We start from the raw sequence: 23,997 nt of genomic DNA on the forward strand, positions 1-23,997 counted from the left end.
ATAAATAAAAATAATAATATAAAATATTTACTCTCGTTTATGAGCTCTTAGATCGTTAAGCTGCATACACAAAGTCTGTAATATCAACACATTTTATAAATCCAAAACTCTCATGTCTTAATTGAATTTCGAAATTTCATAAAAACTTAATTAAATATAATGATCGGATATCAAAATTCGAAAGACCCTCAATCGAATCTCAAAATTCAAAAGACCTCAATCGATCTCAAAATTCGATAAAGACATCGAATGTTACGTAGAACCTTTAGAATATCATGCGTATTTTAAATTGATATCCGATGTTTACTTTAGTTTTTATTTGATTTTTACGCTTGAGATTCTATATGTACTTTCTCTCCTTTACTTCAATTTTTATTATTTTAGTCTTACTTTTTTTTCTTTTCAAAGTATTATTATATCATCATCCCAATATAATTAATTATCAGTATTGTTATTAGTATGAAATAAATAATTTTAAAATGTTAAATAAATATTAAATAATTACAAACAAATAATTTTATTAATTAAAATATTTATATAATTTTAAAATCTTAATTTCAATAAAAAAAATGATAAAATATGTTAAAATTATAATGGAAATTTTGGAAAAATTTGAAGACGTAAGGTGAAACCTTGGAAGTACAGGATGAAAGCTCCAAAAAGTTTTCCTAAACGAGAATTAGGACTACCTCATAGATCTTGATTTAATCTTACAACTCTAAATTACAAAGTTTCGGCAAAAAGGAAAAGTTTCACTCCTTCAACTTAGACAAAAGGAAGTTTTATATTTAGAGTTTCATTTTGTTATTTACTAACTAATCACTTCGGAAAAAGAAATCAAGGCTAGTGTTATTTTGACCCCTTCAAACAAAAAAAGTTCACATATAATAATATTTTAATTATATTTATTTTATTTTCTAGCTTAAAATCTTAATATATATTATATTATTAAAAAGTTGGTGGTAAAATTAGAGTATCTTTTTCGACGATGGGAAAGTATTCTTCGTCAAAGTATTATTTTCCTTTCACAATTTTGGGCATTTGGGCTTTTTAAAATATTTAACTTCTATTGACCGAAGGCAGATAGGGAGAAAAAAAAAATTGTAATCTAAGCAGAAATTAAAGGATAATGAAAAGGAACGTGTGGTGCTCAACAAACAGCTCCAACGCGATGTCTGTTTGGACGGCTTAAGTATTTTCAGATTCGGCATAGTATATGTATTCATCAAGAGGAAGAAAAAAGCAGAGCGTGGATTAAGAAAGCGGGAGTGGGAAAAGATGGTCAGTATGAGCTTGGTGAGTGTGAAGCCAAGTCCTCTCCAACCCCAACTCCCATCATTGCGTGGTGGAGTCATCCGGCGGATTCGGTGTGGGATAGCAGAGCCATCTGGTGAACCAGCTCCTCTAGGACAAAAGACTCGCTACAAGGACGGCATCTTCGAGAAGGCCTTCATGAGTCTGTTTGCGCGTAAGATGGAGAAATATGCTGATCCAGCAGGCGGAGGAAAAGGCACAGCCAAGAAGGGTTGGTGGGATTGGGGGTATGACTATGAGAGTTTCGTTGATGTATCAAGAAGGGTAATGCAGCGCAGGTCTCGTATCCAGCAGCAGCAAGTCGTTCGAGAAGTTCTCCTCTCTATGCTTCCTCCAGGTGCGCCTGCCCAGGTCCATCACATTTTTCAGTTTTTCATTTTTAAACTCAATTTGTTTTTCTATGATGAAAAATTATAAAGTGAGTTAATGAAATCACAAGGTCAAATACGATATAAAAAAATCCATAAATTCATTACTTTAAAATATTAAATTAAAAATGATATCAATAAAGCCTCTCTAATATATTTTTTATGAGAAATTAGTAATATGACTTGTTTAAAGTGACTCTTTATATTGTTAAAACAACAGTATGTGACATCCATTGGTATGAAGAATGTTTTTATAGCGATATATTACTAGTCCTAATTCATCACGTATAAAAGGTGATATAATAATAATTTTGTAAATAATACTAGATTTTATGTACAGGTTGAGATTAGAATAGTTATAAAAAAGTAGGGGCGATGATACTTTTGTAATAAAAAGAAATTATACTCGTTGAAACTATAACCAGTATTGAAATTGATACAGTCACAATTTTTTAATATGTGAGATGACTCTATTCTAGTTATAATCGATACAAAAAAGTATTTTTTTTAGTTTATAAACAATATATAGGATTTTTCTTCTAAAGTGCTTCTCAACCAACAACCATAGTGATTGCATTCGCATGTTGAAGTGATCTCGCTGATTTGCGAGGATTTGCGCTAAACCCTAAACCCTAAATTTAGTACACAAAGACTCATATGCTCTGTATGGTGGATGGCGATGGTTCCGCTCCCCGGGTTTCGGGCTGGGTGTGTGGGGTTTGTTGGTAGGGAGGGAAGGGAGTTCTGGGTGGTGGGAGGGTACGACATGTCGCAGACCATATCTGGGGGGTTTTTCCGGTGGATGAGTATTACAGGGATGCAGTGGTGATTTTGAGAAGAAAATCCCTAAACTCAAACGAAAAACAGAGGAAGATGAAGGAGAAGAAAACTTGCACCGCGAATCCGAACGGCCAACGTCCTCGCGTAGTCGTCACGACCTCGTCACACCGTCACTCCGTCATCGTTGCGCCTCCGCCGCAACCTCGTCGCATCTCGCCGCAACCTCGTCGCATCTCGCCGCAACCTTGTCGTGTCTCTCTCCTCCATCACTGCATTCTCACTACTGCTTGCGAGAAAGAGAGAAGAGAAGGAAAGAAGCTTCGCTTCTACCGTGCGCGTTTGAGGACAAGGAAAAAGAGCAAAATGAGCCACTAAGAGCGTGACCCCCTTCCAAAGGAATGAGAGCTGGACCCTTAATTGGGTCCATGGATTGATGCCCATTCTTAATCAAATTGAACAGAAATCTGGGTTTCTCATAAAGCAATAATTTACACTCTCATTAAGGTTCTAATAAACCAAAACTTTTGTTAACCAAACCCTAAACCTAATCAACCCCTGATTTTGAGGCCCCTAAATTGGACCGTATTGCATTGTTTAATTAGAAGTTTTTGATTGGTGCTTCTGTTATCAACAACGAAGATTCGTGTGTGTTGATTGCAAATTAATGCAGAAATTGATGTTGTAATAGATGTTGTTTGCAAATTACTTCTAAGCATTGCAAATTACTTCTAAGCATTATAACTTTTTTTCTAAATTTATTTTACTTCTAAAAATTATAATTTTTTTAATAAATTCATTTTACTAAATTATAATTTTTTACTTTTAAAAAATTAATTTTAATTATTATTTTTAATTTTTTACTTTTTATAAACATTTTTACAATTAAATATAACATTAACAAATAACATTTTATATTACTAGGGGCATTTTGGTAACCTTAAATTTTTACCAATTAAACAAATTTTTTAAATCTATCACTTCAATCAAATCTTACACTAATTCTCAGAAACTTTACTTCTACATCCATTCTCAATTACCCACAAATCCACTCAAAAAAACAACTAAAAAATTACCCTCAAATTCATTCAAATCATCTTCCCCAAATCATCCATCCCAAATTCACCAAAAAGAACAAACCTCAATGTCACTAATATATATATATATATATATAATCTCTCACCACATGAACAAAAATCCCATCATTCTACCGCAATCAATACACTTTTAACGCTTTTGCCTATGCTCTTGCAGTTTAGGAAATTATTTCCGCCGACAAAATGGGCTGCCGAGTTTAATGCTGCATTGACCGTTCCTTTCTTCGACTGGTTGGTTGGCCCATCCGAGGTAAAATAAAAAACTTTGTCTAATAATTGTAAATGGGCTGAGATATTAATGGGGTTATCGATTGTTTACCTTTTATGTTGTTGTAATGTATTTTCTGCTATATTGCATAATATTGTCCTTAATATTTTAGATTGTTGAGATGTACTAGGTTGTGGAAGTAGAGGTAAATGGAGTGAAGCAAAAGAGTGGAGTACATATAAAGAAGTGCAGGTAGATTTGATGTCTTAGATTGGTGATTCAACGTATGCGTAAAAGTCATCTCTATTTCAATTCGATCATGTTTATACTGTGTATGTTTGAAACGTGAAAAATAGAAATTATTCAAAATGACTAAAACTTGCAATAGTCCGTTGAAACAATTTCACTATCTCTCCATTGTTTCTTTATTCTTGCATGTGAAGGTACCTGGAGAATAGTGGCTGCGTTGGAATGTGTGTCAATATGTGCAAGATTCCTACACAAGATTTTTTCACTAATGAATTTGGACTTCCCTTAACGATGACTCCTAGTATGTTCTTGCCTTCATTACTAACTAAATATTAAAGTCCACCTTGATTACATATATATATATATATATATGATTTACCCAAATAAATGATTGGATCATTCTCTTTTAATTCAAAAATTAAGCCAGATGGTTTTAACCACGCGTAACTGAAATTAATCTCAGATTTTGAAGACATGAGTTGTGATATGGTATATGGTCAAGCCCCACCCACATTTGAAGATGACCCTGTGTCAAAACAACCATGCTATGAGGATATATGTAAGTATGATTCCCAGGTGTCCAATGAATCAAATATGCCTTCTGTATTCTAACTAGGTAATAACACTTACAGGTTCTATGGCAAAATCAAGTTCTATTGTGTGTCCTAAACTACAGGCATGAGAAGGCACTTCATTCCGATTTAATTTTTCACAGCAGAATTAGGGTCTAGTTAGCTTCTATGTTTACTTGAGGAGCTACCTGTCTACAAAATTTCGCTTCATCACGTCTTAGGCGTTTACATTCACATACGGGAGGATATTGTCTACACAATATACTGCATGTAAATTTGTAATTATACTGTTAAATATCACTATTGCTAGATTGCACAACATTGTTGGCCAAAACTACATGTTATTTTCTTCTTTTTCACATAAACAACGTGGTTATTTTTGTTAAAAAAAACTTCACGCACAAAATATTTTTTTGCTATGGATATTGCGCTTACATTCATTAACAAAAACCCCCCATAATCTTTTGGAATAGAAACTGAAATTGCAACAAAAAAGAAAAGCTATATTGGTATCAAACCAGATTTTTTATCCTAACAAAATAAAAACTAAACCGTAAATCAACCTAACCTCTTGCAACTCTTCAATTTAAAATAAAAACAAAGAAAAATTACATAAACACTTTTTTCTTAATTTAAGTTTATTTGACAAAACCACCCATAAACTCAAATTTTTTCTTCTTTCATCCCGATCAACTTTCTTAATTTCTGAAATGACGTTGTAGATAATGCCTTTGTGAATATATCACTTATTTGCTTCTTGCTCTTTACATGTTCAAGTTTCACGCTTCCTTTCTTCATCTTTGTCTGAATAAAATGGAAACAGACGTCAATATGTTTGCTTCTCTCATGGTTGATTGGGTTCTTTGCCAAGTCGATTGTTAATCTATTGTCTAATCGGATTAACACCTTTTCCTCTTGCATTATCTCCAAATTCTTCAATATGTTTCTCAACCATATTGAATGCAAGACACTCCAAGATGTTGCCACATACTCAGCCTCACACGTGGGTAGTGCAACTATAGGTTGCTTCCTTGAGAGCCAAGTGAATGTTGTATCTCCCATAACGAAGACATAGCATACTGTGCTATTTCGATCATTCACATCTCCACACCAGTCGTTGTCTAAATACTTACTAAGTCGGTAGTTGTCCGACTTAGTATACCATAATCGGAGAGACATAGTTCCCTTTACATAGTATCCGCTTCAATGCTTTTCAATGAGAATGTTAGCAAAAATCAAAGATGAAGTTTTGATGATGAACAGATTTGCACAAGTCAAGATCCATAAAGACAAATTGAAGATCTCTGTATTTTATAAAGCTTTTATAATAATCAAAGTTGATGTAATAGTGCTCAAATATGTATTAGGGTTGATTCTTGTAATTTATATTTGATTTATTTAGTTAATCGATTATTTCTGAGAATAATCAATTAACACTAGCCGTTGGGGGTTTCAGATTTGAAAAACTAGCCGTTGTACTCATTATTAATCGATTAATATTTATGTTAATCGATTAAATGCGTTAGATGGCCCGTTTTCGAAGAATGGAAGGGTATTAGGCTGAGTCTATAAAATGGCTCACTCTTTATCTCAAAAATAACTCTTCCCTTGTGCAAAAGATCTCTGAACTCTTTGAGAACTCTGTGAGATTGTTGAAGCTAAGGAAACTCTTGTCTGCCAAGTCCTAAAGTGCTTCTACGGTGATAGAGGAATAGCTTGTTCATCCTTGGTGTGTCCGAGGAAGTGCCTGGAAGAGAATCATCCTTCGTGAAACATTCGAAGGAGGTGGTCATCCTTTGTGAAGATTCAAAGGAAGTGTAAGTTCATCTCTTGTGGTTTCAAGAGAGGTGGTATTTCTAAACTCTTACAAATTGTTTTTCTTTGTGACTAATATTTGTAAGTGTTTTGTGTTAGTGAAAAAAGGTTTATCTTGTTTGAGATAAGCGACTGGACGTAGGATCCTAGTGATCTGAACCAGGATAAAATCACCTGTGTAATTTTTCTCTTTTCCTTACTCTGTCATTTATATTTAATCATTCGCCCAGTAAGAAAAATTAAGAGAAAAATAATAAAAGGCACAATAAAAGTATATAACCAATTCACCCCCCCTCTTGGTTTGTTCCACGCTAATAATTCTGTTGCAGCGATTCTAACAATTGGCATCAGAGCTTGCTTTGATAGTCATTCAAATGGCAGGATCACATCAAACCTTTGCAGAGGGTGCATCAATCAATAGACCCCCACTATTCACAGGTGAGAACTATGCATTCTGGAAGGTAAGAATGCAAATATTTATTGAATCTATTGATTGTGAAATTTGGGATGTTATTGCATCTGGCTCTTCTGTTCCTACTAACCATGCACAGGAACCAAAGCCCCGTGGTCAATGGACCATTGAAGAAAAGAAAAGATTTCAGAATGACGTAAAAGCCCGGAATATCATTGCATCAGCATTGACTGTTGATGAGTTCTACAGGGTCTCTGTCTGCAAAACTGCTCAAGAAATGTGGGACGTACTCAGAGTGACGCATGAAGGAACAGATGATGTAAAGAGGGCAAGGAAGAACTCCTTAATCCAAGAGTATGAAATGTTCCGGATGAAGCAAGGAGAAACAATTTCAGACGTTCAAAAACGCTTCACCAACATTGTCAATCATCTCATTGGACTGGGTAAGTCATTTGACACTGATGAACTTAACATTAAAATCTTGAAGTCTTTAGACAGGTCGTGGCAACCAAAGGTGACTGCAATCTCGGAGTCACAAAACCTCAACACCATGACTATGGCGGCACTCTTTGGAAAGTTGAGGGAACATGAACTAGATCTTGGAAGACTTGATGAAGAAGAAGCAAAAGCCAAAAACAACAAGAAGAGTTTGGCATTAAAGTCAGAGGTTGAAACAAGCAAAGGTAAATCGGAAGATGAAGACTCAGACGAAGAGGAAAATTTAAGTCTTGTGATCAAAAGATTAAACAGGTTCATGAAGTCTAAAGGTAAAGGAAGATTTAGATACGAAAAGAAAGATAATCAAGTATCTTCCTCAAATTACCGATGCTACGGCTGTGGAGAAAAGGGGAATCTAAAAGCAGACTGCCCAAATCAAAAGAAGGGTGAAGACAAAAAGGAGAAAAGATTCTTCAAGAAAAAGAAGGCCTACATTGCATGGGAAGACGACAATGAAACAATTTCCGATTTGAGCGAATCTGATGAAGAAGCAAACATTTGTTTAGTGGTGAACGACGACGCTGGAAGCCAAGTAAGTACATCTAGCGATTCTGATAATTATAGTCAAATTAGTGAAGATGAATTGCATGAAACTTATGCTGCTTTAATAGTAGAATCTGAAAAATTAGATAAAGCTCATAAGAAATTGAAAAAGGATTTCAAAAATTTAAAATTAAATTTTGAAAATATTTCTGAAGAAAATAAAAATTTGAAATCAGACTTTGAAAATATTCTTGAAGAAAATAAAAATTTAAAATTAAATTTTGAAAATATTTTTGAAGAAAATAAAGATTTGAAAAATAAAGTTTTATTTTTTGAAAAGGGTAAATTTACTAGTAGTGATGAATGTGCTTCTTGTGAAAATTTTAAGAAACTACTAGAACACACAACCTTAGGAGAATGTAGTAAAAATAACGAAAATAAGGTTGTTAAAAATAAGTATGTTCGTAAAATTAAAAATAAACATAATAATAGAACCCGTAGAACATGGGTAGAAAAAGGAACAACTTATAGGAACACAAACTTTGTATCATGCTTTTATTGTATGAAAAAGGGTCATACTTCAAATAAATGTAAAATTAAGCATTATGGTATTCCAAGTGGTAGATATGTTTGGGTTGTAAAATGATTTTTTCTAAATCTAACCCAAAGGACCCATACAAGTAGTTGGGTACCTATTGTTTAATATTTAGAATTTCTTTAAAACAAAATTTAAGAAAATTTTATTCCAAGGCCGATGAAACTATTTTTTTTGGATATCTTCTAATATACAAAGAATATATAGTTTTCAATCGGAAAACATTTGAAATAGAAGAATGTGTGCATGTTGTCTTTGATGAAATTGTAGACCTTGAGGCAAAACCTCTTGAGTCAGTTGAATTAGATGCAGGCAATGATGAAGATTTGTAGAAGACAACAAATGAAGCGAAGAATGATGACAATCCTCAAGATGAAGATCTAAACAAAATGTGGAAACAACCTAGAGGATTATCATTACGAAGTTGGAGGCATATCTAAAGGGGTGAATTTTTAAATGCGTTCCAGTTTTGCATTTTTGAAAAACTATCCATATTTTTGTATGCTTTAAAATTCCTATCTTATATAGTTCAATGTATGTTTAAACAATGTTTTATAAGTTCTTCATCCTAAAATTATTTACTTTAAATATCCTATTGTGTATGTTTGAATGAATCTTTAAATTTGAAATATTTTTAGCTCATATGCATACATGCTTTTATTAAGGGGGAGTATTATCTTAGGGGGAGAACATCAAACACACCTTTTTAATTATGATCAAAAAGGGGGAGAAAGTGTTTAAAGCTTATTTAAGCTTATTTGCTTATTTGTGTTTATTCACTAATGCACTTTTTCTTCCATAAGTTGTGTTTTATCCAGATTATTACTAAAAGCTTTAAATCAAAGGAGTTTTTGATCATCATCAAAAAGGGGGAGAATGTTAGCAAAAATCAAAGATGAAGTTTTGATGATGAACAGATTTGCACAAGTCAAGATCCATAAAGACAAATTGAAGATCTCTGTATTTTATAAAGCTTTTATAATAATCAAAGTTGATGTAATAGTGCTCAAATATGTATTAGGGTTGATTCTTGTAATTTATATTTGATTTATTTAGTTAATCGATTATTTCTGAGAATAATCAATTAACACTAGCCGTTGGGGGTTTCAGATTTGAAAAACTAGCCGTTGTACTCATTATTAATCGATTAATATTTATGTTAATCGATTAAATGCGTTAGATGGCCCGTTTTCGAAGAATGGAAGGGTATTAGGCTGAGTCTATAAAATGGCTCACTCTTTATCTCAAAAATAACTCTTCCCTTGTGCAAAAGATCTCTGAACTCTTTGAGAACTCTATGAGATTGTTGAAGCTAAGGAAACTCTTGTCTGCAAAGTCCTAAAGTGCTTCTACGGTGATAGAGGAATAGCTTGTTCATCCTTGGTGTGTCCGAGGAAGTGCCTGGAAGAGAATCATCCTTCGTGAAACATTCGAAGGAGGTGGTCATCCTTTGTGAAGATTCAAAGGAAGTGTAAGTTCATCTCTTGTGGTTTCAAGAGAGGTGGTATTTCTAAACTCTTACAAATTGTTTTTCTTTGTGACTAATATTTGTAAGTGTCTTGTGTTAGTGAAAAAAGGTTTATCTTGTTTGAGATAAGCGACTGGACGTAGGATCCTAGTGATCTGAACCAGGATAAAATCACCTGTGTAATTTTTCTCTTTCCCTTACTCTGTCATTTATATTTAATCATTCGCCCAGTAAGAAAAATTAAGAGAAAAATAATAAAAGGCACAATAAAAGTATATAACCAATTCACCCCCCCCCCCTCTTGGTTTGTTCCATGCTAATAATTCCGTTGCTGCGATTCTAACAGAGAATACCTTGACTCCTCCATAAAACGACTTGTGACTCCTATGCTAAGCATAAGGTTTGGCCTCGTGTTTGTTAAGTACCTGAGACTCTCAATCAAGCTTCGATATTTGTTTGCATCAACATGATCCCTTTCTCCATTTTTTGATAGCTTCGTGCCAGATTCCATTGGAGTGGAAACCGAATTGCACTTCATCATCACTGTCTTTTTTAGTATATATCTTCAACATACCTCTTTTGAGACACAAAAATCCCTGTTGAGCTTTGATTCACCTCCAGACCTAGAAAATATTTCATCATGCCTAGATCGGGCATTTCTGTTATAAAAGAGATGTCTTATATCTCAAACCAAGAGGGGTGAATTGGATTTTGCTTTAAAAAATTGATCTTTTCAAAAGCTTTGCAAAATCTTTAGTTTTCTTGAAAGCAATAAAGACAAGAATGATGAATCAACAGTAAAAGAGAAAAGGATAGAGAAAGAGTAACACAAGCAATTTATACTAGTTCGGCCAAGTCTACATCCAGTCTTCCTTCAACAATCTGAGTTTAAGGGATTCCATTATAATGATAAAGTTACAAGAATACAAAGATATCCCCTCTCAATGTACTTCTCACCCCACTCAAAATCACTATAGCTAACAAGAGGTGAACACCCTCACACTCTTACCAAACAGAGAACAATCATAGCTCTCTTAACACCTTGAGAATAATCCAGGCTCTCAATGAGAACACACACGGCTCTCTCCCCTGACACACCAGCACAAGAATGCAATCCTCAGATTGTAGATGATAAAATTGATCTTCTAAGTACACTCTAGTAGTGTAGATCCAATCAGAACAATTCAACCCAGTTTCTTGATAGAATCTTGATGTGTAAAACCCAAATTTTATCCCTAATTCTTCAAAACTCTTCTTAGATGTTCATGTAATTAAAACTCAACGAAACTGTTTGTTAGCATAAAGCTAAAGAGAAGAAGTTTTGATGATGTCTCAAAGTCAAGTCTCAAGTGCTCTTATTGCAAGAAGATCTTCATGAAGACTTGTCTTGTGTTAAAACTTTTGTAATTTAGTAGATTTATGTATAAGATGTGGTTTATCTTTGATTCTATATATTGTTTATCTTAGGTTGTATTAAAATTCGTTTTGAATCAGAAAACCTCATTTTACACTCAAGATAATCGATTATCAATAATCAATTATGACTTGCCATAACTGATTATCATGAACAATTATGATAATTTTTAAGCAAGTATTTTATTGTTGTGCATTCATTAAATGCATAATCAATTACCATAATTGGATAATTGATTATAACACGTTAATTAGTTGACAAAGAATTTTGGGAGGTATCCTTGAGTGAGATCTCTATAAATTAGATTGGGACTTGAAGAGTGCATATTTATGCCCACATTTATGCTTTAAAATTAAATTTTTTTATGAGATTCTTGTGCTTAAATGATTGATTTCAAGTAAATTTGTGCGGATTTGATTTATCGGATTTGTGAATTAAAGAGACGTAAAAAGTGAGTTTTAGTGCATAAAGTATTCTTGGATGTTTTAATATTTATTTGTGCAACTGGAAATATAAGCTTTATTGGTCCAAATTGCAATTCAAGGTCCAAAATCAGAATTATTAAAAAGGAAATTAGTTTATTCAATAAAAGGGGTTGAATGTACCCTTGTTTTTACAAACATACACTCCTAATTCTGAAACAGGCCCAAGAAAACCAAGCCCAAACACTAAGTTTTTTCTCCTACACCCCCTAATTCCCTATACACCCCTCCTACACTAATAAGCCAAATTTATTCAGATTACTCCATGTGGATATCCATCTCATAAAGATCTGTCCAACCACAAGCCGCCACCTCATTATCTCATCCCTCTTGCCACGCCAGCCTTGCCTTGCCAGCCTTGCCTTCTACACAGAAACCCTAATTCCATCACCACCAACCTTGTCGCCCCTTAACCCTAATCTACACTGCAAAGCCGCCGTAACGTCCATCCTAGCACTGCCGAACCCTAACGCCGCCACCATGAAACGTCTTCACCGGAACGCCAAAGTCGTGAGTCCTCTATCATCATCTTTAGCATCTTCCTCGACTTCCATCTCCACCATGAAACCACCATCCATGGTCACTTCGATTCGCAATCTCCACAAACGCATCCATAATCTTAGTGAGCCAAAATCGCAAGTCTTTTCCACAATCAAAATTAGAATCGCATCGACCTGAAATGCAGAAAGTAACAACCTAAATTCATCGCCGCGTTTGACGAACCAAAATCGTGAGTTTGTCGCGGTGTTGCTCGCGAATTAGAAACCCTCCTCCGCGTTGTCGTTAAGCTTCAACGCATCATCTTCTTACCATCAACGGCCACCCAGATCGCGATTCAAGTCTACAAAGGAAAATTAAGGGAACACAGAAAAACCCTATCGCGATCCTGTAGAGAAAAACGCGAATCCTCTCCATAGCGGCGCGGGCAGAAGCGAATTCTCTCACAGCGGGGCAAGAGCTTCCTTTCCCCCAATTTCAAAACCCTAATTTGGGAGGAAAAGGACTGCCACATGGCAGGCCCTCATTGGTGCGTTCATGCTAAGTCAAATCTAGTCAAATATGGTCAAAGCTGGTCAACACTTCTTAAGTCTGGTCAAAGTTAGTCAAACAGGGGGCAATGAGTAATATCAGAAATTTCAAAAGAGGTTAAAGCGCAGATAGAAGAAGTTTCAGGGCTTATGTGCAATTTTAGAAAATTCAGAAAGGCTAAAAGAGAAAATTCAGTTGTTGAATTAATTTGATTTAGGAATATCAACAAAAAATATCTTCAAACTAATTTTATAATTATCTAAATCTTTTAGTTATTTGGAAGATATAAGATAAAAGATTTTATCAACAAAATATTCAGAGTCCAAGTCCAATAAAGTCCTATATAAAGAGACCCATGGGAGGTAGAAAAGAGAACTCATTCATTCTCTCAGACTCCTCCACTAGAAAGCCATCATCCATCACTCCTCTCATTTTATTTCATCATGTGTTTCACTCCATTCATGGAGGGCTAAGCTTATAGGGCTATTCCACTGTAATTTCATTATAGATTCTGAGGTTAAGTTGAATTAATGAATTTGTTTCTTTTTATGATTGATTTGAGTTCTTCTTCTTCTATGTCTTTCATCTCTCAATCATATTAAAAGCAATGATTTTGCATCATAAGGTGTTTGAATCTACATGGATATTAATCATATGAGTTCAAAGGTTTCTAGGTTTAATTGAGAATCTACTTTGATTGAATTTAGGAACTTTCATATGATTAAACGAGTTTTTGCTATCAATTGAGAATGTACTTTGATTGGTGGTAATAATTTCAACTATAATTAATTGAGAATTTACTTTGATTAATTAACTTTTAATTTGGTTAGGAGATTTAAGAATAGACATGATTAAACACAATAGAATTTGATTGAGAATGTACTTTGGTTGAATTCATTGTGAATAATCTAGAAAGGTCTTGTATTTGATTGAGAATCTACTTTGGTTAACTACATGATCGCCTTGAAATTAATTAAGAATGTACTTAATTAATTTGAAACTTTGAACAATAATCAATTGAACAATGATATGTGGATAACCGATGATGAATCTATCTTGGAAAAGGAGTGGAATTAGTCTATTTCATCATAATTGTTTCTAAGTTTCCTATTTGTTCTTCAAACATTCTTCATACATTAACTTCATTAGCATAGTTTCTCACTTATATTCTTGAGCATTGCATAACATTCATAAGAGTCAAATATTGAAAAGCAATTATGTATTCACTGGAAGACGACTCATAGTTACTTTAACCCAATCCACTTTCTTGAATACTACTTGGCAATACTGAAGTTGCCTTGAAAATTAGTATTAATTTGATAGCTTCAACGACAGCGTATCAAATTTAAGGACTCTCATTCTAAAATATGACAATATGAAACATACAAAAATTGCATTTTCGAAATTCTTATCTGCAGGTTGCAGTAATAAGTGTTATAGGGTTCGTTGAATCCTAGTTTTTTTGGCTTTGAGAACTTGGCGTGTTGGTATAGAGCGAGAACTTTCATAGGGAGTGTGATTGAGTTTGTTGTTGTTTCTGAGTTGAAAGCCTATCATCCTTTGTGAAGATTCAAAGGAGGTGGTCATCCTTTGTGAAGCATTCAGAGAAGGTGTTCATCCCTTGTGGGTTACAGGAGAAGTGACTTTCATCCCTTCAACTTGTTTGTTTTCTTTGTGATTGTAACAGTCTGTTGGTTTGTGCTAGTGAAGCATTAATTCTTGGTTGAGATTAACAACTGGATGTAGGATCTCTATGATCCAAACCAGGATAAAAATTACCTGTGCAATTTTCTCTCTTCCTTACTCTTTAAATTTATTTAAATTGTTTTAAAGAATATTTATATTTACGAGAAAATTATTAAAAGAACGATTTGCGATAAGAAACCAATTCAACCCCTCTTGATTTGTTGAACACATTAACCATTCCGTTGTACCGCTCTGATAATTTATCAAATCTTGCTTTGATAGTAATTCAAATGACGGGGCAACATCAAACTTTTACTAAGGATGCCTCTATCAATAGACCTCCATTGTTTACTAGAGAAAACTATGCTTTTTAGAAAGTAAGAATGCAAATTTCATGGAATCTATTACTAGTGAGATTTGGAAAACTGTCACAAATGGTCCTTTGGTTCTTATTGTGTTTATTAACAATTTATAGGAATCCAAACCACGATAACAGTGGAATGTTGATGGTAGAAGAAGATCCTAACAGGACGTAAGGGCTCGTAACATAATATCATATACTTTAATTGTTGATGAATTTTTGAAGAAGAAGACTTTGAAGAAGATGAAGAAAATATGGATCTCTTCATTAAGAAATTTAATAAGTTCATGAAGTCCAAGGGCAAAAGTAGATTTAAAAATGGGAAGAAGGAAAACAAGGAATCATCATCAAACTATCATTGTTATGGTTGCGAAGGAAAAGGACACATGAAGGCAGATTGTCCAAACCAAAATAAGGGTGAAGAAAAAGGCCAAAAGAAAGTCTTAAAGAAAAACAAAGGCATATATTGCTTGGGAAGAAGATAGTGAATCAACAACAAGCTCAAGCGACCCTGATGAGCAAGCCAACATATGTTTGATGGTTGATGACATCTCTGAAAATCAAGTAAGTTCCTCTAATGATTCTGAAGATTCAAATTATAGTGAGAGTGAATTACTTACACATATAAAGAATTATTAATTGAATGAGAGAAATTAGATAATGCCTATAAGAAATGGAAGAAAAAATTTAAAGAATTAAAATCAAATCATGAAAAAATTCTTGAAGAAAATAAAGATTTAAAAAATAAAATTTTATATACTATGAGAAAGGTAAACATACTAAAAGTGAAGAATGTATTTTATGTTCAAATAAAAAGAAACATCTTGATAAAACAACCAACGATGAACGTAGTGATAATTTAAAAATCAAAATGGTTGTTAAACGTGTTCCTAAAAATAATTATAATTACTACGATTATAATTATAGTAATAAAATTAAAAATTTTCCTAAATATAATTATAATTATCATGATTATAATTATAAAAATAAAGTCAAGTATGTTCCTAATTATAATCAAAATTATTATGATTATAATTATAAAAATAGAAATAAATATAAATATAAAAGAACCCGTAAAGTTTGGGTAGAGAAGGAACTACTTATAGGAAACCAAATGTTACTACATGTTTTTATTGCATGAAAAAGAGTCATACATCAAATAAATGCAAAATAAAACATTATGGTGTTCCTTGTGGAGAGTTTATTTAGGATATAAAATAATTTAAATTATTTGTCTAACTAACCCGAAGGACCCAAATAAATATACTCCTTTGGAACCTCAACCTTTCATGTTAGGAGTGTGAAACTTGCTTGAGTCCATATAAAGCTTTCTTCAACTTAAAGATATGATTCGGAAATTCAAAGTCTTGAAAGTCAGGTGGTTGTTCCATGAATACTTCTTCCTTAATGTAGTCATTTAGAAATGCACTTTTTACATCCATTTGATAAAGCTTGAAGTTTAACATTGATGCAATGGCAAGTAGAATTCTTATTGTTTCAAGTCTGGCCACATGTCGCTAGTAAAAAAATAGATTTTTATCACGACCCTATTATAACGGAGAAAAATTATCCATCATAATATATTAACCGGTGACATTTGTAATGAAAAAGGAATCTATGAGTAATACCTATCATAATAAATATTTTTATGATGGGAAATGATACTTTAACAACAGGTTTTGACAACATTTTGACACGAGACAGGTGTGAAAATGTTACTGGTCCACATGGATAATTAATTGAAAATGTTAAATGACGTGGAAAGGGAGTGCAGAAGGGGTTTCAAGTTTGCCGGTTTCAATTTCACTTTTCAGAATTTGAAATTAGGAGATTCGTAGAGAGAGAAGAGAAGCTTGAGAGAGAGAGAGTCAAACCCTAGATAGAGAGGTCCGACGGACCGCTGGAGTGCCACCGGAGTTCCGACGTTCGGTAGGCTTACGGACAACGTTGAACACTGTCGTATTTCTTCCACCCAGCCAGTTCCGATTGAGGGTCGCCGCAGCTTCGGCGTTCGTAGACGAAACGAAGACGACATCGTCTTCCCTCCGACCCAGCCAACTAAGGGCGCGTTTTGAGTCTCGATTCCTCCCACCCGCTTCCTTCCCTGTGTTGGACCCTTGCGGTGGCCGCCGGAGCATCACTAGAGTGTCGCCGGACCCTTTCAAGGTATGGTTTAATGTGGGTTGAAGTTGTGTAGAAGATTTAGTGGTTGATGGCGTTTTTGGGTGGAAAGTATGAAGTTTTTTTCTAATTTTTTTGACCATTTATTGGTTTAGTTCTTTTGACACAATTATTATGCCATTTATATACAATTCCATGTCCAAGGAACCATTTTTTGTAAAACTCATGGTGCAGAAACTGCAGTGGTAGCAAAGACAAAATAAGTGAGGACTTCAGGCAAATGTTTTGCACAACCAGGTCAACTACGTTGCAGGTACAACACTTGCACACTCCAAGCCAACCAAACTTGTAAGTTTTTAATGCTTATTTTTGCAAATAAAAAATTTTATTGTTTCATTGATATGTTAAATAACATTATTTGTATTTTGGACTTTGTTTGATGTAAGTATGATTATGGAGTTATTGTTTTGAGATTTATGGAGTTGTGGGATGTCGCTGAGGAATACAAAAGCAACACAATGCCCACCTACAGAATTGTAAGGTATATAAATTTTCACTTTTGGGAGCTTTGATAGAAGATGTTGCATTTTATTGATATATTGTGCATTTATCTCTTTGCAGGAGGAACTGCAATAGGTTAGGGAGAAATATGTTTGTGATTGGATCTTGGATGTGGACAATGTGCGGAGGGATGAAGTGTTGCAAGATTTAGACTTTATGTAGATGTTGTTGAATAGGGATTTTTGCAATTTGATTGATGTTTTGTTTACAACCTTTTGAATATGTATTGATGAGGTCTGAATGTACATATTTTTTGCTAGAAAATGTTCAAAGAAATGTATTAGTTACATTTATTGATAATCAAATTTGAAGATGAGAATGATCATTGTTTACGATGTATGTACTGTAGTCCCTACGAAATTTGGATGTCATTATTTAGGAAATCTTGTATGTATAGGGTTCTATGTAGAATAAAAGATGAAAGGTGCAAAATATTTGGCTGGAATCCAGATTCGATTCGAGAATATTTGTTGGAACCTACACGCCTTATGCCTTGTTCTTTTGAGTGGATTTGAAGGAATGGATTTGAGGGGATTTGAGAGGATTTGAAGATAATTTTTGTTGTCGTTTTTTTGAGTGAATTTGGAGGTAAATGAGAGTGAATTTGAAAATAAAATTTGTGATAATTAGTATAGAATTGTATTGACGTGACAAATTAAAAAAAATTATTTTCAAATTCACTCTCATTTACCTCCAAATTCGTTCAAAAAAACGACAAAAAAAATTATTTTCAAATCCCCTCAAATTCACTCCCTCAAATCCACTCAAAAGAACAAGCCCTTAAGCAATTCAGCTTGGAAGAATTTGAGAATTTCTTGCTCTCTCGCTTCTCCAAGGACGTTAAGGTTCACTCTTTCTCCATCTATACAATCAAGTTTTTCATTTTATCCATCTTAAAATTATTTCAAAAGTTCTTTCAAAAGTTCCTTCAAAGTTGTAAACCTTGTCCAAAATCTGTAATATTATAGGTGTTGTATTGAATATTAAGTTTGGGAATAAGTTGGTTTTAAGTGCTTTCAATGAAGCTCCCTAATGGCATTTAGCATATCATAGTTTATGTTGTTTGTGTTTATGTTAAGACTCTGTTATGAGGTAATAAATCTGGTTCATGCAACTTATTAGAGTAGAAGCATTTACATGTTGTTTGGTTTCTTGAGTGCTTGGAATTATTGCTCGCTACACTAAGTCTGGGTGGTTGCTAATAGTTAGAATCTTGACACGTTAATCTATTAATATCGGGTAGGAAGTTTCTTGCTTGCCAGGTAATTTTTTGAATCACAACCAAACCACAAAGAGAAGGTTCTGAATCTGAAAAGGTTTGGGATTTGTTAGGAGGAAAATCAGAATATCCCAGTCAAAAGATCCTTAAAGAGGCTGAAAGTGATCTTCACCTATTTTCTTGTCACTACTCTATGGTAAGAGATAGTTTTTTTTGCTTGCTAAACTAATATTTATCTGTGTTTCCCATCCCCCTTCTGAAGGCAAAGAGTTGACTTGCTTTTGATGGTTTTCTTCCAATACCTGACTGGGCAATGTGCACGAAATTTAAAGGTGAGTATAACCACTGATCTTAAGCTCTAGTTTCTGCATACATGGTTTTGGAATTTATGAAGATGCAATGTTGTGTTGCATTAAACTATAACTTCATACCTTGCCTCAAAATATATTATTTATAACTTATCTGGGATTAAATACAGTATGAGACCTCTCATCCTTGATCTCTTTGGCTGTCCTCATATTCAAGCCTTGCTCCTTTAGAATGTATTCTGGCGAAAGTTGGGTCTGGCCAATGAGCTATGGAACACCTTTTTGATACCTTAGCTTAAATTACAAACAGTCATGAATTTTTTTGGGTTTATTTACTCCAGTGGGCTATGCTACTTATGAAGATAAATTACTTGGATTATTTTATGCTACAATGCATTAATTCCAAGCAATATTTTCAAGTGACAAAGGTATACAACTTCTCCTAGGATAATTTTGCTTTAGGATCAAAATAATATATTCTAATATTATAAAATAGATATCAATATCTGTTAGGTTATTAATAAAGTAACAATCATATTTATTTATTTATTTATATTTTATACTCGTTAAAATATATGTAAATATAACAATAATATATTAAATTTAATCATATAATTTATAGCTATTTTTTATTTAATTTTTCTGCTCATTGCTTCTTATAAAAATTGGAGTGTTGGCCATAGTTTAAATTTTACTATGCTTCTATCAAAATGATGTCTTTCTTCCCTGTGAACAATGATAATTACTTCATAATTTTCGAATTGAAATTTGAAGTCCATGATTACTTTTATATTCATCTTTCTATTTCTTTTATAATTAACTTCAGCATTAATTATTATCTGTTCTTTGACTTGTGTAGGTATTGTGCACTATCACTGTTTGCTAAAGCTATGCTCCATACTATCAAGATTCTTTCATATGCTCTTCAGATTCCTATCAGATAAAGACACTAGAACCAACTCTAGAACCAACTGGGCTTCTTTTATTTTAAGTGTTAGGAATTTGTAGAAACTTTGCTACAATTTAGTATTGTATAGGTAGGTTAATATAATATTTGGATTGAATATATAGTTTTATATACAAATAATGTATTAAATATTATTGGACAAGTTATTGTATGATATGAATTTTATTTTGTTTGTTTAATTGGATTTATTGATTTCCAGGTAAATTGATTGTAGATTAATTGGATGAGATGATAAACCAGGAGAATTGATAAGTTTTTATGACGTAGATATCAATGTACGTCATAATACACTCTGGACGCATTATGACAGGTAACAAAAATTACGTCGTAATATGTTGAACATATTATAACGTAAATTTCTGTTACGTCATAAAATGCGTAGACTAACGCCCAGAATTATGTTTCCAGCAACTACGTCATAAATAGGTCATTTTTGTAAGTCATAAAATGTGATTTTTGTGCTAGTGGGTGCATAAGTCTCATCACAATTGATGTCTTCTTCTTGGTTGTATCCTTTTGCCACTAAGTCTTGCTTTATTCTTGATGATAGCTTTAGAATCATCCATTTTGTTTCTAAAAATCCACTTTGTTCTTATCACTTGTTGAGCATTTTTCCTTGGCATGGGTTCCCAAACATTGTTCTTCTTGAATTGGTTCAACTCTTCTTGCATGGCTAAGAACTAGTTGTCATCTTTCAATGCATCATTAACATTCTTCAGTTCAATTTGGAAGACAAAGGCCACATTTTATGTAGAATTGATTCAATTGTCTTGTTGTATACATATTGTTTAACCGATTATTTCTTCCATAAATGAAATGTTCAATCTATTTTAAAGCATGAGTCATCAACCAATAATGAATACATATATCAAGCACAAACATAATATGAATAAAGCAATTTGTTATGTCATTTGTTGTGCAAGAAACCATACACACGCACGTGCACACACACAAACACATACAAACACACACACACACACACACACACACACACACACACACACACACACACACACACACACACACACACACACACACACACATATATATATATATAGGGTTGGTATAGCTCCCCCTATCAACAATTTCGAACTTCCTCTTCATCACTTCTTTAAATTCTTCAACCAACTCGACTTTACTTTCCATGAAAATCAAACCATCTACATATAAAGCAACAAATAACATACTTGTTTTGTGGCTTCTTTAGGTATAGAGCATGTTCATACGGACATTGCTCATAAGCATTTTTCTTTAAATAGGTATTAATTCTTTCATTCCAGGCTCGAGGAGCTTGCTTCAGATCATATAATGTCTTCTTTAGCTTCAACAACTTCTTTTCTTCACCTCTTCTCATGTAACCAAGAGGTTTCTCTACATAGACCTTCTCTTTAAGAAAACCATTCAGAAATGTAGACTTCATGTCCATTTGCTGAATCTTCCATCCTTGTTGAGCTGCTAGTAAGAATATATAGTAATCGGATTGTTTCCATCCTTGTCACTAGAGTGAATACTTCATCATAGTCAATTACCTTTTGCTATTTCTAGCCCTTCACCACAATCGAGCTTTATAGCACTGCACCTATCCTTTTGCATTAATTTTCTTTTTGTATACCCACTTTACACCAATTGGTCGAACAACCGTGGGTAAATCTATCAGCTCCCATGCTTCATTTTTTTTAATTGAGCTGATCTCCTCATCCATAACTTTCTTCCATCTTTCATCAAGCACGACTTCTTCAAATTTTATATCTTCTGCACCTGTTAACAAACATGCTACATGTACCTCATCTGTGGAGTTATCCGAGCTCTTGCTAGTCATATCTTGTTTCAAGCACCTTTTCTGCAAGATCTTTAGCTACAGTTCATACAACCGGTTTTTCTTCGCTTTTACCTAGGCTTCTAGACGACCATGCTTATCCTTTAAATACAATACCTGGTCCTTCATAAAAATTGAATTACCTTTTTCAATTATCTGACCCATGCTTAAAATATTGCTCTTCAGCTCGAGAACATAGTAAATGTCCCTAATATCTCCAACTCGTCCATGCTTCTACATATGCCGGATCGTTACACGCCTTTTTGGAGTCATCTCCGAAAAACACAAATTCGACTTTCACCTTGGTGAATTTATAAAAAATATTCTCGTTTCCACACACATATGATTACTTGCTCTAATATCTAGATACCATACTAAGTTGGTAGAGATTTATCCAAAAAGAGATTAAATATGTTCTTATACAATGAAACTTTAGTAAAGTCTTCTTTCATTTTGTAAATTCTTATTATTGATATTCGTTTTTCAAGTCTTTCGTTTTCTACTAAGTAATAGAATGTGTGTAAAAGATTATCCTGTGCTCAAGTTAGTATAATAGTCAAAAATTCTAGTAAAATATGGATTAATATAAAATTAGAGTTAAAATATGATTAAAATAATATATAAAAAATATTTTATTGACTATAAACTCTGGCTCTCAACTATGCTCATAAACCCAATACCCGATATATTATTGCTATTTTTTTTTTCAGTTTGTGAAAACATGAAGTTTTCAAATTTATTACTCTAAAGTAACTTGAATATTTATTTTCAATTTTTTTAGTATTTCTTTTTAAAAACATTGAGTTAAATATTTAATAACAAAATATTTTTCATTTCATAATTTATAATTTTAATTATATATTTTAAAAAATAGTTGATAACAATATTTGGAAAGAAATATCAATTATAAAATATTATTTATATATATGTTGTAAATAAATTTTTAATAATTATTAAAATTAGTTTGAATTTAGTTATTTTATTTAAATTAATTTTATTATTGTGTGAAAAAGTACAGAAAGATATAAATAATAAATACTTTAAATACATTTCTATATCCAAAATAAAAAATATTATTATTTAATTTTACAAACCAAAAATTAAATAATATATTTTACTGAACTTAAATTTAGGTAATAAATATATTTTATTTTTAAAAAATAGTTCGTGTGCACGGGTGAATAACCAAATAATAATTGGATCAACAACAAACACTCCTTGGACGTCTCTCTCTAACCATTGTCTATTCCTGTGTCCATTTCATAGTGGCTTTTGAGTTTGAAGTTTCATCTTCTTCTTGACAAGAGCAACATTTCCATTTGTTTGGAGGATTTTATATTTGTCTGCTGAAATCTGAATGCGCGAATGGCAACGGCAACCTCTGAATCCAAAGACGCATCAGATCACGTTGTTGAGCTCATCGTGCGCGATGCATCAGCACTTTCTTCTGATGCTGAAGCCGATTCCGAGGACAAAGACCAAATTGCCCCTCTTCTCTCTCAGGAAAGACCCAAGATCAACATCTTCACTGCTTCTTACCCTCGCACAAAACCCAGAGTACTCTCTTTTCTTTTATTTTGTCTCCTCTTTTATTTTTTATATAACTCGTGATAAATAATTGAAAATAAATTAAACTCTCTTAAGTTTTCAATTCACTGTCACAAACTCTGACGCCCATTATTGCACAAAATTGACATTTGCTTATAATTAGAACAAAATTCTGTGAATGAGCTGCATTAGGTAGGGATTCCTCAATTTGAGTTTTATGTTAGTGATGACTTGGAGTTGGCTTAGTGATGATTTGGATCGGGGATCATTAGGTAGATTGTTATCTAGAGTTTTTTTGGATGGGGATGTAATAGACAGGTGATTTAGGTCATGTAGGAATACATACATAAGTTTGTAAGGGTCTTGGGTTTGAATATATGAGTGTTATGTTATATTTTTATGTATTCGGTTTGGGTCCTAAAGTGCATCTTGCACATGGCAGGGTGAATAGCGGAGTGACAAAGATGAACATTGAAATTGCAATGAAATATATGTAGTTTATAATTACTTATTAGTTTATTAAAAATCCTACCCGAGGTGTACATGTGTTTGTATTGTATTCCTGCACATAAAGGTGCTACTATTTCTTGTTTATAGTGAACTCTTTATTTTGTTACATATTACATTAC

At 33.2% G+C, this 23,997-nt stretch overlaps 3 protein-coding genes across 5 annotated transcripts in view; all 3 read left to right on the forward strand.

The window, feature by feature from the left end:
• Window positions 1-1,170: 1,170 nt before the first annotated feature.
• Window positions 1,171-4,904, forward strand: LOC124831246 (beta-carotene isomerase D27). Its single transcript, XM_047305172.2, has 6 exons — window positions 1,171-1,665; window positions 3,714-3,806; window positions 3,955-4,016; window positions 4,208-4,314; window positions 4,477-4,572; window positions 4,646-4,904. Exons 1-6 carry the CDS (start codon window positions 1,279-1,281, stop codon window positions 4,693-4,695), a joined length of 795 nt encoding a protein of 264 aa, XP_047161128.1. The 5' UTR covers window positions 1,171-1,278; the 3' UTR covers window positions 4,696-4,904.
• Window positions 4,905-6,774: 1,870 nt separating this feature from the next.
• LOC148195768 (uncharacterized) lies at window positions 6,775-8,799 on the forward strand. The gene has a single exon (XM_088094051.1). The coding sequence runs from the start codon at window positions 6,775-6,777 to the stop codon at window positions 8,437-8,439; it is 1,665 nt and encodes a 554-aa protein (XP_087950177.1). The 3' UTR covers window positions 8,440-8,799.
• Window positions 8,800-23,023: 14,224 nt separating this feature from the next.
• LOC124845127 (Nodulin MtN21 /EamA-like transporter family protein) overlaps window positions 23,024-23,997 on the forward strand; it is a 54,475-nt gene continuing 53,501 nt past the window's right edge. For 2 of the 3 annotated variants that reach the window (XM_088094020.1, XM_088094019.1), the window contains exon 1: window positions 23,024-23,377. In XM_088094020.1, the coding sequence (XP_087950146.1) occupies window positions 23,186-23,377 (192 nt within the window). In that variant the 5' untranslated portion in view covers window positions 23,024-23,185. The remainder of the gene's footprint in view (window positions 23,378-23,997) is intronic. The other variant, XM_088094018.1, reaches the window with a different exon arrangement.

The sequence above is a fragment of the Vigna umbellata genome, chromosome 7 (assembly GCF_029865625.1).
Source record: "Vigna umbellata cultivar VRB3 chromosome 7, Vumbellata_1.0, whole genome shotgun sequence".
NCBI lineage: Eukaryota > Viridiplantae > Streptophyta > Magnoliopsida > Fabales > Fabaceae > Vigna > Vigna umbellata.